The sequence below is a fragment of the Narcine bancroftii genome, chromosome 9, assembly GCF_036971445.1.
Source record: "Narcine bancroftii isolate sNarBan1 chromosome 9, sNarBan1.hap1, whole genome shotgun sequence".
In the NCBI taxonomy this organism is placed as follows: domain Eukaryota; kingdom Metazoa; phylum Chordata; class Chondrichthyes; order Torpediniformes; family Narcinidae; genus Narcine; species Narcine bancroftii.
In genome coordinates this window covers 67,152,986-67,165,497 of record NC_091477.1, presented here as the reverse complement: position 1 = coordinate 67,165,497, position 12,512 = coordinate 67,152,986, and the positions used below count along the sequence as shown (strand labels likewise).

At 47.5% G+C, this 12,512-nt stretch overlaps 1 protein-coding gene across 1 annotated transcript in view; it reads right to left on the bottom strand.

The window, feature by feature from the left end:
• sned1 (sushi, nidogen and EGF-like domains 1) overlaps positions 1-12,512 on the bottom strand; it is a 179,010-nt gene that overhangs the window by 67,325 nt on the left and 99,173 nt on the right. The window contains exons 13-15 of the mRNA XM_069896336.1: positions 10,488-10,607; positions 9,984-10,100; positions 3,674-3,847 (exon numbers count right to left, since the gene is read on the bottom strand). Coding sequence (XP_069752437.1) covers positions 3,674-3,847; positions 9,984-10,100; positions 10,488-10,607 — 411 coding nt within the window. The remainder of the gene's footprint in view (positions 1-3,673; positions 3,848-9,983; positions 10,101-10,487; positions 10,608-12,512) is intronic.

The following is a 12,512-nucleotide window of genomic DNA, read 5'->3' as shown; positions in this document are numbered from 1 at the left end:
ACTTGTGGTCAGACTCGTTGCTTCTCAGACCCACTGAATTTGTTTATTTTGTATTTTGTATCACAACACTCTGCAACACCAACAATTTCATTGTCTGTAAAGCTATAGTGATTAAGTTACTTACCTAAACCATTTTCGACCGGTTTGCAGGATAAATGTAGTGCATGTGGTCAAGTTCCTTTGTACTTACCTGCTTACTTCCTTTTGTATTTGCCTTGCTTGCTTGTACACTCTGAACTTGTCTACCCTGTATTCTGACTAACATCTCACAAAACAGCTGTAAAGGTAAGGCCACGTCCCAGCTTGCTTGGCCACGGCACACGAACCATGGGTGTAAAGGGTGGGGCCAGTACTGCGCACACTGCACTCCACCTAAAAGCTCCTTTGCGCAGGCCCCAGGACATGTCCACGACCTCCCCCTCCACGTCCTCTTCCCTCAAAAGATGCTCACAAACTCAAGCTAGCATGATGGAACATCAGAACCATGCTAGACAAGGCTGACAGCCACCGACCTGAACGTTGGTCTGCCCTCATCGCACATGAACTCCTCAGACTTGACATCGACATAGCCGCTCTCAGTGAAGTCCGCCTTGCAGATGTAGGCAGCCTCCAAGAACGCGTCACGGGCTACACACTCTACTGGTCTGGCAAGCCTATGGATGAACGACGCCTATCTGGTGTAGGCTTCATGGTCAAGATCTCCATTGCCTCCAAACTCGAAAACATCCCGACTCCCCCTATGCGACTCCCCCTTCAAAACAAGCGTCGCATCACCCTCATCAGTGTCTTTGCTCCAACCCTCCAGGTGGAACCAGCAGAAAAGGACAAGTTCTACACTGATGTGCGCAACCTAATTCAATGCACCCCTACACCGACAAGGTTGTCATCCTTGGCGACTACAACGCTCGCGTCGGCAAAGTCTCAGAAACCTGGCCAGGAATCCTGGGCAAGCATGGTGTCGGCAAGTGCAACAACAATGGGTGCCTCCTGTTGGAGCTCTGCGCAGAACAGCGGCTTGTCATTACAAACACCCTTTTTCAGCAGAGGGACAGCCTGAAGACTACCTGGATGCATCCCCAGTCCAAACACTGGCACCTCCTGGACTACGTCCTGGTGCAAGAAAGAGACAAACAAGATGTGCTCCACACCAGGGTCATGCCCAGCGCGGAATGCACACTGACCACTGGCTGGTTCGCTGCAAGCTCAACCTTCACTTCAAGCCAAAGTCCAGGAACAGTAAAGCCCCCAGAAAGAGGTTCAATGTTGGAAACTTGCAGTCAGACAAAGTGAGAGGAAACTTCCAGACAAACCACAAAACAAAGCTCGAGGATGCAATCCGCCTCACGGACTCGTCCCCTGAAACCCTCTGGGATCAGCTGAAGACTACCATACTGCAATCCACTGAAGAGGTACTGGGCTTCTCCTCCAGGAAAAACAAGGACTGGTTTGACGAAAACAACCAGGAAATCTAGGAGCTGCTGGCAAAGAAGCGATCTGCCCACCAGGCTCACCTTGCAAAGCCTTTCTGGCCAGAGAAGAAACGAGCCTTCCATTGAGCACGCAGCCATCTTCAGCGCAAACTCCGGAAGATCCAAAATGAGTGGTGGACTAGCCTCGCCAAATGAACCCAGCTCAGCGCGGACATTGGCGACTTCAGGGGTTTTTACAAGGCTCTAAAGGCTGTGTACGGCCACTCACCCCAAGTCCAAAGCCCGCTGTGCAGCTCAGATGGCAAAGTCCTCCTCAGCGACAAGATCTCCATCCTCAACCGATGGTCAGAACACTTCCAATCTCTTTTCAGTGCCAAACACTCAGTCCAAGAATCCGCCCTGCTCCAGCTCCCTCAACAGCCCTTAAGGCTAGAGCTGGATGAGGTCCTCACCCGGGAAGAGACAACTGAAAAGTGGCAAAGCAGCAGGTATGGATGGAATCCCCCCAGAGGTCTGGAAGGCTGGCGGCAAAACTCTGCATGCCAAACCGCACGGATGGCAGTCTCTTCAATCTGAGGCACCTGCAAGCTCACACCAAGACACAAGAGCAACTTGTCCGTGAACTACTCTTTGCAGTCGATGCCGCTTTAGTTGCCCATTCAGAGCCAGCTCTTCAGCGCTTGACGTCCTGTTTTGCGGAAACTGCCAAAATGTTTGGCCTGGAAATCAGCCTGAAGAAAACTGAGGTCCTCCATCAGCCAGCTCCCCACCATGACTACCAGCCCCCCTACATCACCATCGGGCACACAAAACTCAAAACGGTCAACCAGTTTACCTATCTCGGCTGCACCATTTCATTGGATGCAAGGATCGACAATGAGATAGACAACAGACTCACCAAGGCAAATAGCACCTTTGCAAGACTACACAAGAGAGTCTGGAAAAACAACCAACTGAAAAACCTCACAAAGATTAGCGTATACAGAGCTGTTGTCATACCCACACTCCTGTTCGGCTCCGAATCATGGGTCCTTTACGGGCATCACCTACAGCTCCTAGAACACTTCCACCAGCGTGGTCTCCGCTCCATCCTCAACATTCATTGGAGCGACTTCATCTCCCACATCGAAGTACTCGAGATGGCAGAGGCCGACAGTATCGAATCCACGCTGCCTAAGATCAAACTGCGCTGGGTAGGTCACATCTCCAGAATGGAGGACATCGCCTTCCCAAGATCGTGTTATATGGCGAGCTCTCCACTGGCCACCGAGACAGAGGTGCACCAAAGAAGAGGTACAAGGACTGCCTAAAGAAAGCTCTTGGTGCCTGCCACATTGACCATCGCCAGTGGGCTGATCTCGCCTCAAACCGTGCATCTTGGCGCCTCACAGTTTGGCGGGCAGCAACCTCCTTTGAAGAAGACCGCAGGGCCCACATCACTGTCAAAAGACAAAGGAGGAAAAACCCAACACCCAACCCCAACCAACCAATTTTCCCTTGCATCCGCTGCAACCGTGTCTGCCTGTCCTGCATCGGATTTGTCAGCCACAAACGAGCCTGCAGCAGACGTGGACATTAGCCCTCCATAAATCTTCATCTGCGAAGCCAAGCCAAAGAAAAAAGATACTATCATCTCCAGATCTACACCCTTGACAAATTAGCTCACGACCAGTCAAAGTGAAGATGATAGTGTGGAACTAAAACAGTCTAAAGCCCATGCATCAGGAGCACACAATCATAGAATTCAGCACAGAAATGAGCCCGTCGGGCCATCTCGATTTTGCTGGCCGCTAATTGGTGGATGGTACATCAGTCTTGCCAGACACCACCTTCCCACCAGAACCCACAAAACCAAATTGGAAGCAAGTCATACTTGATCTCAAAAGATCAAGGACAAAGAAGAAGTTGAAGATTTGAAGTGCATAAAAGATAACATCTTGGGGAAATTCTTTACATCCACTTCAGGGAAGAGAGTCATTGAAAAGTACAGGTGTTGTCTTTGGAATGAATGTCCATGGAATCAGGACTGGCGGGGGACAAATCACGAGTGGAGTGATTCCTGGGCACCATTATTCTACATATGAACAGCCAAACTCTTCAATTACCAATTCCAAATGATAGCCAACACCCTGAATCTATGACTCTCTATGTCATCACGGTTAGGGTGCAAGTCGTGACTTACCGGTTTCATTCTCCAACATGTTTTCAGTGGGAGGACCACTTGGTGTGACTGGGACACTCACCCTCACAGGTCGGTGCTTCGCTCCATCTTCCATCCACTTGACAGGTGCTCTCCCCTGTGCTAGGCCGCACAGTAAACCCAGCCTCACACATGTACTGAGCCACTGAGCCAAACTTGGTGGAAGAAACGAGGATCTCGGCATGCTTCACTTCACTCGGGATTTTACAGTCCACTTCTGCGGAAACAAAAATTCCGAGGCTGAAAGGCTGACGGTATTGGCTTGGCCTACCACAGCTGAAATGAATTTCTACACAGAATCAGCTTAAATGCTGGTTCAATTCAGGTGTGGGACCACAAGTTAGACACTAGGGAGGGAGGCCCATGCAGTAGTTGGCGGATAAAGTGAAAATTTAAACCTTTACGCAGTTAGAAGATCAAAAACCAAAGAAGAGGCAATGAACGCAAGGAAAAACACGAGCTGACTCAGAGGCTCAAGCAGCAATTCCAGAGACAAAGGGATGTCGATGGTTCAGGTTGAGACCCTGCCTAAGGGCTGAGGGTAAAGAGTTGAGATGGGTGAGGGGGAACGGTGGGTGGGACAGGAGTTGACAAGTGATGGGTAGATCTAGGTGAGAAAAGGTAGATTGTAAGTAGGGACAAGCATGGGGAGGGAAGGGTGGAGGTGGCAGAATATGGAATCTGATAGAAAAAGGTGAGGGGCGGAATCAGGTCAGGGTAGGATGGGAACAGTGGGGGGCGATCAGAGAACCAGGGAAGGTGTGTGAGAGAGATGGTCAGATAGAACTTCGTGGGGGAGGGAAATAGAGTAACTGGAACTGGGTGGGGATTTGAATAGAGGGGGGAGGGGTGTTGATAGGATCTGAGTGGCAGGCACGGTTGGAGTGGGTTGATGTAGCGGTTAGTGCAACACCAGAGATCGGGACTGGGATTCGAATCCACGCTGTAAGAAATTTGCACTTCTCCCCTGTGTCTGAGTGGATTTTCCTCCCACCTTTTGAAACAAACTGGGGGTGTAGGTTAATTGAGTGCAGACTGGTGTCATGGTCTCATGGGCCGAAAATGGCCGGTTACCATGCTGTATGTCCAAATTTAAAATAAATTTGGATAGATCAGAAGTAGAGGAAAAAAAGGGAAATGGAGGGGTGAAGCTTACCTCCAATTGGAGAATTCAATGTTCATATACCTTCTGGCCATCCGTCCCTTAGGATGATGATGGTTCCTTTCAGTCAGTTTGATATGCGGATACCCCTCTCCTCAGAAAGGAACAGCATGCGTGTGAATGGATTTAGGTGAGGAGGGGGTTGCACAGGACCAGTCCCACCCTCTTGACATCCCCTCCTGGATCCAGCTGCATGGTGAGGTCCAAGACGGCTGGGGAAAGTTCTGTTGCAGTGAATGGCCAGACCAAGTTTCGATGACAAGCTTCATGGCATGAGCTTGCTAAATGGCTGTTGACCTTTTGAGAGGGTTCGTCTGCCCTTTGACAGGTCCTGTTTATCATCCTGCAGGGTATCGAACCACCCCTATACCAGGCAAGCCTGGTGGGGGGACTGTTTTTGTCATCAACCACCCGACCATGTGACAGGTAGTACTGGGTAACATGGTACCAGTAGCACTCAGATAAATTGCCTGTTCATATACCATTGAGTTGCTGAAAGGTTGTGAAATTATGAAAGCCATGGATAGAGGATAATATAAAGGTATTTTTCCCAGGGTAAAAATGTAAAATATTCATGAACATGCATTTAACGGGTGGTGGGGGTGAAGGAGGAGTTTAAAGGATATCTGCAGAGAAAATCAGTTTTACACAGCGAGTGCCAACAACTAGGAAGAGGCTAGGGACTGGAAGGATTGAGTTAGAGGGAGTGGTTGGAGAGGATGTAGCGTTACTCCCTGGAGTGACAGAGACTGAGGGATAATCGTATAGAGGTTTACAGAATCATGTACCATAGAGAAGGGAATGCTCACTGTCTTTTTCCCAGGGTAGGAGAGTCTAGGACTAGAGATCATAGATTTAAGGTGAGAGGGGAGATATTTGAGAGGGACTAGAGGGGCAACTTTTTCAGAGAGGGTGGTCGGTTTCAGGAACGAGCTGCCAGAGGAAATTGCAGAAGCAGTTCAACAGCAACATTCAAAAGATATTTGGACAGATTTATAGACGGGAGGAGCCTGGAACATTATAGACCAAGTGAGGGCAAATGGGACTAACTTGGAATGAGTACTTGGTCAGCATGGACTAGTTGGGCCAAAGGGCCAGTTCTCTGCCTGTCGACTCTATTACTGCAAGAGGTAGTGATGAAAGCAGATATGATAATAGCGTTTAAGTGCTTCTATATAGAAGCACTATCACATTCAATTGGACAGGCGCTTGCACTGAAAGGCTGGAATGGAACAATTCTTGAACCCCCCCCATGGTCTGACCATCAGGACTTCCAAGGCAAAAGACAAATCACGGGCAAAATTCCATCATGTCTGGATTTATTCCCAACAGCTTGCGGAGGTGCTAAAAGTAGGCTTATAGAATTGAATAGAATTGTTTATTGTTATAATACTGTTGAAAAACTTTATTTTGCAAGCTATCCAGGCAAGTTAACTTGTAATGACGACAGCAAGTGGTGCAGCAATAAAATATGTGGCAGGTACAGTATTGCAGCAAGTCAAAGGGTGCCATGTTACAAAAACAAAGGGCAGAGTTTTGAGAAACATAGTTAAAGCAGTGCAAGGTCATAAATGTTGACCAATGAGTGGTCCATTCAAGAGTTTGATCACAGCAGGGAAGAATAAGAATGTTACTCCTTGATGCAATGGATTTACAACAAATGGAATAAGGATAGAAAGATCAAAGGGAAGGGTGTGCCAATCCAATTATTATGGGGATCATTGTGTAATAAAGGAGGAGGGATCTGTGCAGAGGATGGTCACCTGTACACATTAGAACAGAGCCCTCTGAATGATCACTGGGACAAGAGGTGTTGGAAGCCAAGTAAAGAGGATGGCATCTGAGGACAGTGATAGTTAAAGGGAACACGCTGTGAAAGGGGACACTATACTAGTGAAATGCGAAAGTCTGCAAACGTTGCGGATTGTAGTAAAATCACACCGAAATGCTGGAGGAACCTGGCCAGTCTTTCAGTGTCCATAGGAGTCAAAGATATATTGCTGACATTTTGGGCTAGAGCCCTTCTTCAAGGAATGAGCAGAATGAACAAGAAGCAGGAAATCTCAGAATTCAGACAGTGGTGGTTGGGGGAGGAATCCAGACCCCCAAAAGGCGATAATTAGATATGAAAAGGGACAAGGTGAGAATTTATCATGTCTGTGTGAAAGGAGTCAGGGAAAAGGGAGAGACAGAAGCTGCTTTCAGGTGCTCGGGCGCAGATAATGCGCCTGCAGACGTGGCTGGGGGAGTGCAGCTGGGACACTCAGGTGGCCGCGGAGAAGACGCCTTTCTGTCACTTGAACATGCTGGCTGAAGGAAAGCCACATTTAAATGAATGCTGGCTCCTGTGGACTGTGGCCGTAGTCCCACTGCTGCTTTCAGGTGCAATGGGAGATTCTCCGAGCCAGAGAAGGGTTAGGTAAGTGCTCCTCCTGGCTGGATTCTAGTCCCACTGCTGCTTTCAGGTGCAATGGGAGATTCTCCGAGCCAGAGAAGGGTTAGGTAAGTGCTCCTCCTGGCTGGATTCTTCACTTTCAGGTGGCCACCCGACAGCCACATTGGGGTAGAATAGGCAGCTTTACAGTTGGGTATTGTGGCCACCTGAAAGCGGCTAAAGCTGAGGTAAGAAGTGGGTGGGGGGGGGGGGGCAGGAGTAACTAAAGCCAGAGAAGAAGGTTAATGCCATCCAGTTGGAGGGTGTCCAGTTGGAGATGAGCTATTGTTCTTTCAATTTGCGAGCGGTCTCCACGGACAGACACATCAGGAAAGGAATGGGTTGGTGAATTGAAATGGGTGGCCACAGGGAGATCCATGCTATTTTGCGGTGGACAGAGCTGATCTCCCAGTCTGCGCCCAGTTTCTCCAATGTAGAGGAGACCACAACGGGAGCACTCGACATCCAATGTCCTCCTCCGCCATTTCCACCATTTACTGTGTGATCCCACTGCTTGACATATATTTCCCTCTCCTCTCCTCTTCATTTTCAGCAGGGTCCACTCCCTCCTTGACTTGTCATGTCCTCCTTTCCCACCAATTGACCCCTGTGACCACAGGAGACTCAGCAGGTCAAACAGTGTCTTTCATATAGTAAAGTTAAAAATACATAACCAAAGTTTCAGGCTTGAACCCTTCATCAAGGTAAGGAAAAATGTCACCAAGTGTCTAAATAAAAAGGTAAGGGGGGGGGAGGTGCAGAGTCCCAAAGGCAGGAGATGGATAATGGAGGGAGGCCACAGCAGCGAGCAGAGAGAGGAGGGATGGCTAGGTGAATAGAGAAGGAAGTGTGTGGAGAGCTGAGGGAAAGAAGACAGGGGGAAGGGAAGGGAGGGTGAAAGGAGAGCAGGTTAGCAGAAACCCAGCCCAGAGAGAGCCCTGATGGAAAATCAGGTGTTCCTTCAATTTACGGGTGGTTTTGAAGGGACAGAATGAGGCCATGGACAGACATGAGTGAGGGAGTGGGGCGTGGAACTGAAATGGTCAGCCACTGGGAGGTCACTGGTGTGGACAGAGTGAAGGTGTTCAGCGAAGCGATCTTCCAACTGGTCTCTCCGATGTAGAGAAGGCCACAAAGGGAGCACTGGATGCAGTAGATCACTCACATGGATACACAAGTGAAGTGCTGCTTCACTTGAAAGGCCTGTTTGGGACCTCGGACTGTGGTGAGGGAGGAGGTGTGGGCACAAGTGTGGCACCTCCTGCAGCCACAGGGGAAGGTGCCAGGGGGTGGGGGAGCAATTGTTAGGGAGAGATGAGTGCACGAGGGACTCATGGAGGTTCCCCTTCCCCTGTCTTTATTTTCCTCAGGCTCTCCACCCTCTTCCCTCTATTCACCCACCCATCCCTCCTCCCCCTGCTCGCTGCTGTGGCCTCTCTTCCTTCTCCACCTATTACCGCCTGCCTCTGCGACACGCTCCTCCCCATCCCTCCCACTCTTACCTTTTTATTTGGATGCCTGTCGACATTTTTCCATACCTTGATAAAGGGCCCAAGCCCGAAATGTTGGTTATGTATTTTTAACTTTGCTATATAAAGGACACTGTCCTAACCTGAACCGATTTATTCTTCCAACAGATCCATCAGCCCCCTCAGACTCTCCCCCTCACTTCCACAGTCGGAGCAATTTACAGTGGCCCAATTAATCTACCAGCCTGCACATCCTTGGGATGTGGGTGGAATCCAGAAAACCCAGAGGAAACCCCACATGGTCACAGGAAGAATGTGCAAATTCCACAAAGACAGTGCTAGACTTCATGATTGAACTGCAAGACAGCAGCCTCATTTTCTGCAGGTTGTGGCACTCATGTAACACTCATCCTCTGGGACTCCCAACAGAAGGAGATAGCAAGACATGTGATTCAGTAGATCAATGAACAGTGGTGGTATGGTGGGCGTAGTGGTTAGCGCAACAACGTTACAGCACCAGCGATATGGACCAGGGTTTGTATCCCGCACTGTATGTAAGGAGTTTGTACGTTCTCCCTGGGCCTACATGGGTTTTTTCTCAGGGGCTCCAATTTCCTCCCACTGTTCGAAACAAACCAGGGGTTGTAGTTTAATTGGGTGGCACGGGCTCATGGACTGAAATGACCTGTGTGTATAAATTTAAATTAAAAAAATATAGTAAATGTGGGGCAAAAAGGAAGCATTGAAATCATTTGGATTTCTGAACGTTGAGAATAAATGGGACAGGCATTCTCAAGATTCTACATAAAGTCAATGGGAAGGGATTTTTCCTTCTAAAACTTCAATTAAAGGAACCGGAAACAGTTATTTCATTGGAACTCTAATCATAGTCAATAAAAGTGATTGCCCTTAGACACTTTGTGTGAAGATGTACAGTATATATTCAGAAGGGAGGGATTCGCTTCAGTCGAATTGTGCCAATGGCAGTTAATAGTCCATTGGCAGTTGATCCAATGTGAAGTTTAATTTTAAAAATTAGACATACAACATGGTAATGAGTCCGTGCCACTCAATTTACACCCAATTAACCTACACCCCCCAGTACATTTTGAATGGTGAAAGGAAGCCGGAGCCCCTAGGGAAAACCCACACAGACACAGGGAGAATGTACCAATTTCTTACAGTGTTGGATTCAAAACCCAGTCCTGATTGCTGGCGCTGTAAAGGCGTTGTGCTCTCTGTGCTGCCCCAAGTGTTGCATGGAAGGAGCAGAGACTCATTCGTGTACCTGTATCACAATGCCGTCCAGTATATCCCCTGGGGCATTCACACTTGTACTTCCCAATGTAGTGAAAGCAGGTGCCACCATTCTGGCAGGGGCTGGAGGAGCAAGGGTCTGGCTTACCTAAACAGAGAGGAAGAGGACAAATAAACAGATGAGGGGGGAGGCAGGCAAGGCAAGAATAAACAATCACAAAGCAATAGTCACAATACATTCCGTGGCTGTTCACCTTTTACAGTATTTCACAGATTTTTGAATGCTACACCTTGAATCCTGAGGTTGCCAGGCTGACCAGTCAGAAGCACAGACGTATTAAAGTGGTGTCATTTTCCTGGCAGTACGAGGCCTCTTTTACGTATTATTGGCCATCTATTTTCACGCTAACATGCCTTATCTATTTTTCCCTTTGAATTCAAGCTAAATTTCTTTGGGAATCCTTTTCTCAATGTTCTTCCATTCTAGATTTCTTGCTGGTGTTCGAACCCTTTACACATTATCTCTTGGACTTACCAGTCTCACAATTCTTGCCAGTGAATCGATACAGACAGGTGCACTGGTAAGTTCCTCCATGAACCTCTTTGCAAGTTCCACCATTCCGACATGGATTGGATGCACAGGAGCGGAGTCTTTCTGAGGGAATGGAGAGTAAAGGAAAGATTTTACACAAAGGTGCTGGATGAAATAGGTGGAAGGGAATGTAGTTTCCATTATTGTCATTTGATGCAACATTTAGAATGTAACATACGTGAAATTCTTTAACTTTGTCTACCGTAAGGAAGACATGGAGTCGCCACTTTGTCCAGCGCCCCTCACAGAGACGAGGCTCCAGTGACAAATGAACTCCTGACCCCTGGTTTACAAGGCCAGTTCTCCAACCACTGAGCTGTAGAAGCCTGTTGTGATGAAGGTTTCATGACCCTGCATTGAGGTTTCGATAAACTGAGCAACTGTGTGAAAACCTGGCATATGGAGAAGTGTGATGCCATATGTTTCAGTGAGAGGGATCCAAAGGCAGATTATTATCTAAATAGAGAGAGTCGGCAACTGAGCGATCTAGATGTCCTCGTGCATGAATCCCAGAAAATTATCTGCAGGCCTAAGGACTGAAAAGGCAAATAGTATTTTGTCCTCTCTTGAAGAGATTGGAGTTTAAGAATAGAGAGATCTTGTGACAGTTTTTCAAGAGGGCATGCTTGGAAAGCAGTCCTCAATTTTGGTCCTCTGACCTCAAGATAGGTTACAGTCGCAATGAAGGATTCCAAAGGAGATTCTCCAGGCTCGTCCCTGGGATAGGAGGGATTCTCCAGCAAGAGAGATGAGAGAGGTTTGCGGTCCTTTGAGTTTAGAAGAATGATAGGTGAATATTTTTTCAGATATACAAGAGACAAAGGGATTGCTTGTCAAGATAGATGTTAAGATGATGGGAGAGTCATGAATCGTTACAAGATAAAGGGCTAGTCATTAAAAACTGGGATGGAATCTCTATAATGACCTGCTGCCAAGAGTGGTGGAGGAGCAGACATTTGGATTCTTTCATCAACACCTAACCTCTTCAGACATATAAACCCCACAAGAAAATCAAAAATCCTTACAATATTTAGTGGATCGACCTCTTCTTTGCAAGGCAATTTCAGATGAATATTTGAAAGATTGAGGAACTGAGAGTTAAAAAAAAAACTGCTGAAGGACTTCAGTGGATCAGGCCACATCTGTGGAGGCAGAGGATTGGTTAACATTTCAGGATGACAAAATTGTTCTCCCATCTCCTTATTTTTTTGCTTCATATCACAGTGTCTGCTTTCTCGGAGGAATTGAAGGCTATGGGGAACTGGCACAGAGAGAGAGCTGAGAACAGCCACAGCCACATTAGATGGCGTGGGAGGCTTGAGGGGGTGAGTGGAATTACAAAAAAAAGTCTTGCTATAATGAAGGATTTACCTTTCCTTTACACTGTATGAAGAATGGTAAATTCCTCCATTCTATCAAGACATTTTGTAATTTTCTTGTTGTATCTGAAATAGTTATCATGCCATAGAGTCTCAAGGCATGGAAATAGGCCATTCAACCCAACTTACCCTCGCCAACCAAAACGTCCCAGCCACATTAGTCTCTCCTGCCTGCGTTTGACCCATATACTCTAAACTCATCCTCTCCATGGTCCAAATGTTTCTTCAATGTTACACTTAACTACTTCTTCCAGCAGCTTGATCCATATACCCACCATCCTCTGTGTAACAATATATCTCGTGTTCCTATTAAATCTCCCCCCCCCCCCACCACCCCAACCTTGAACCGATGTCCTCTGGTTCTCGATTCCCCTACTCTGGGCAAAAGACTCACCTGATTTTAACTTCATGTTGACGCACGAAAACTTTCTTTCTTCTCCCAGTCCCAACGTCAATGCTCACAAGTTAGGAACAGCAAGAATTAGATGCACACATTCTCTCTGCACTGTACTCTTAATTAAGGCTGGCTAAGGCTTAAAGGCATATGAAATCTCCCTGTAAAATATTCCACGTGCAGTATATATAGATC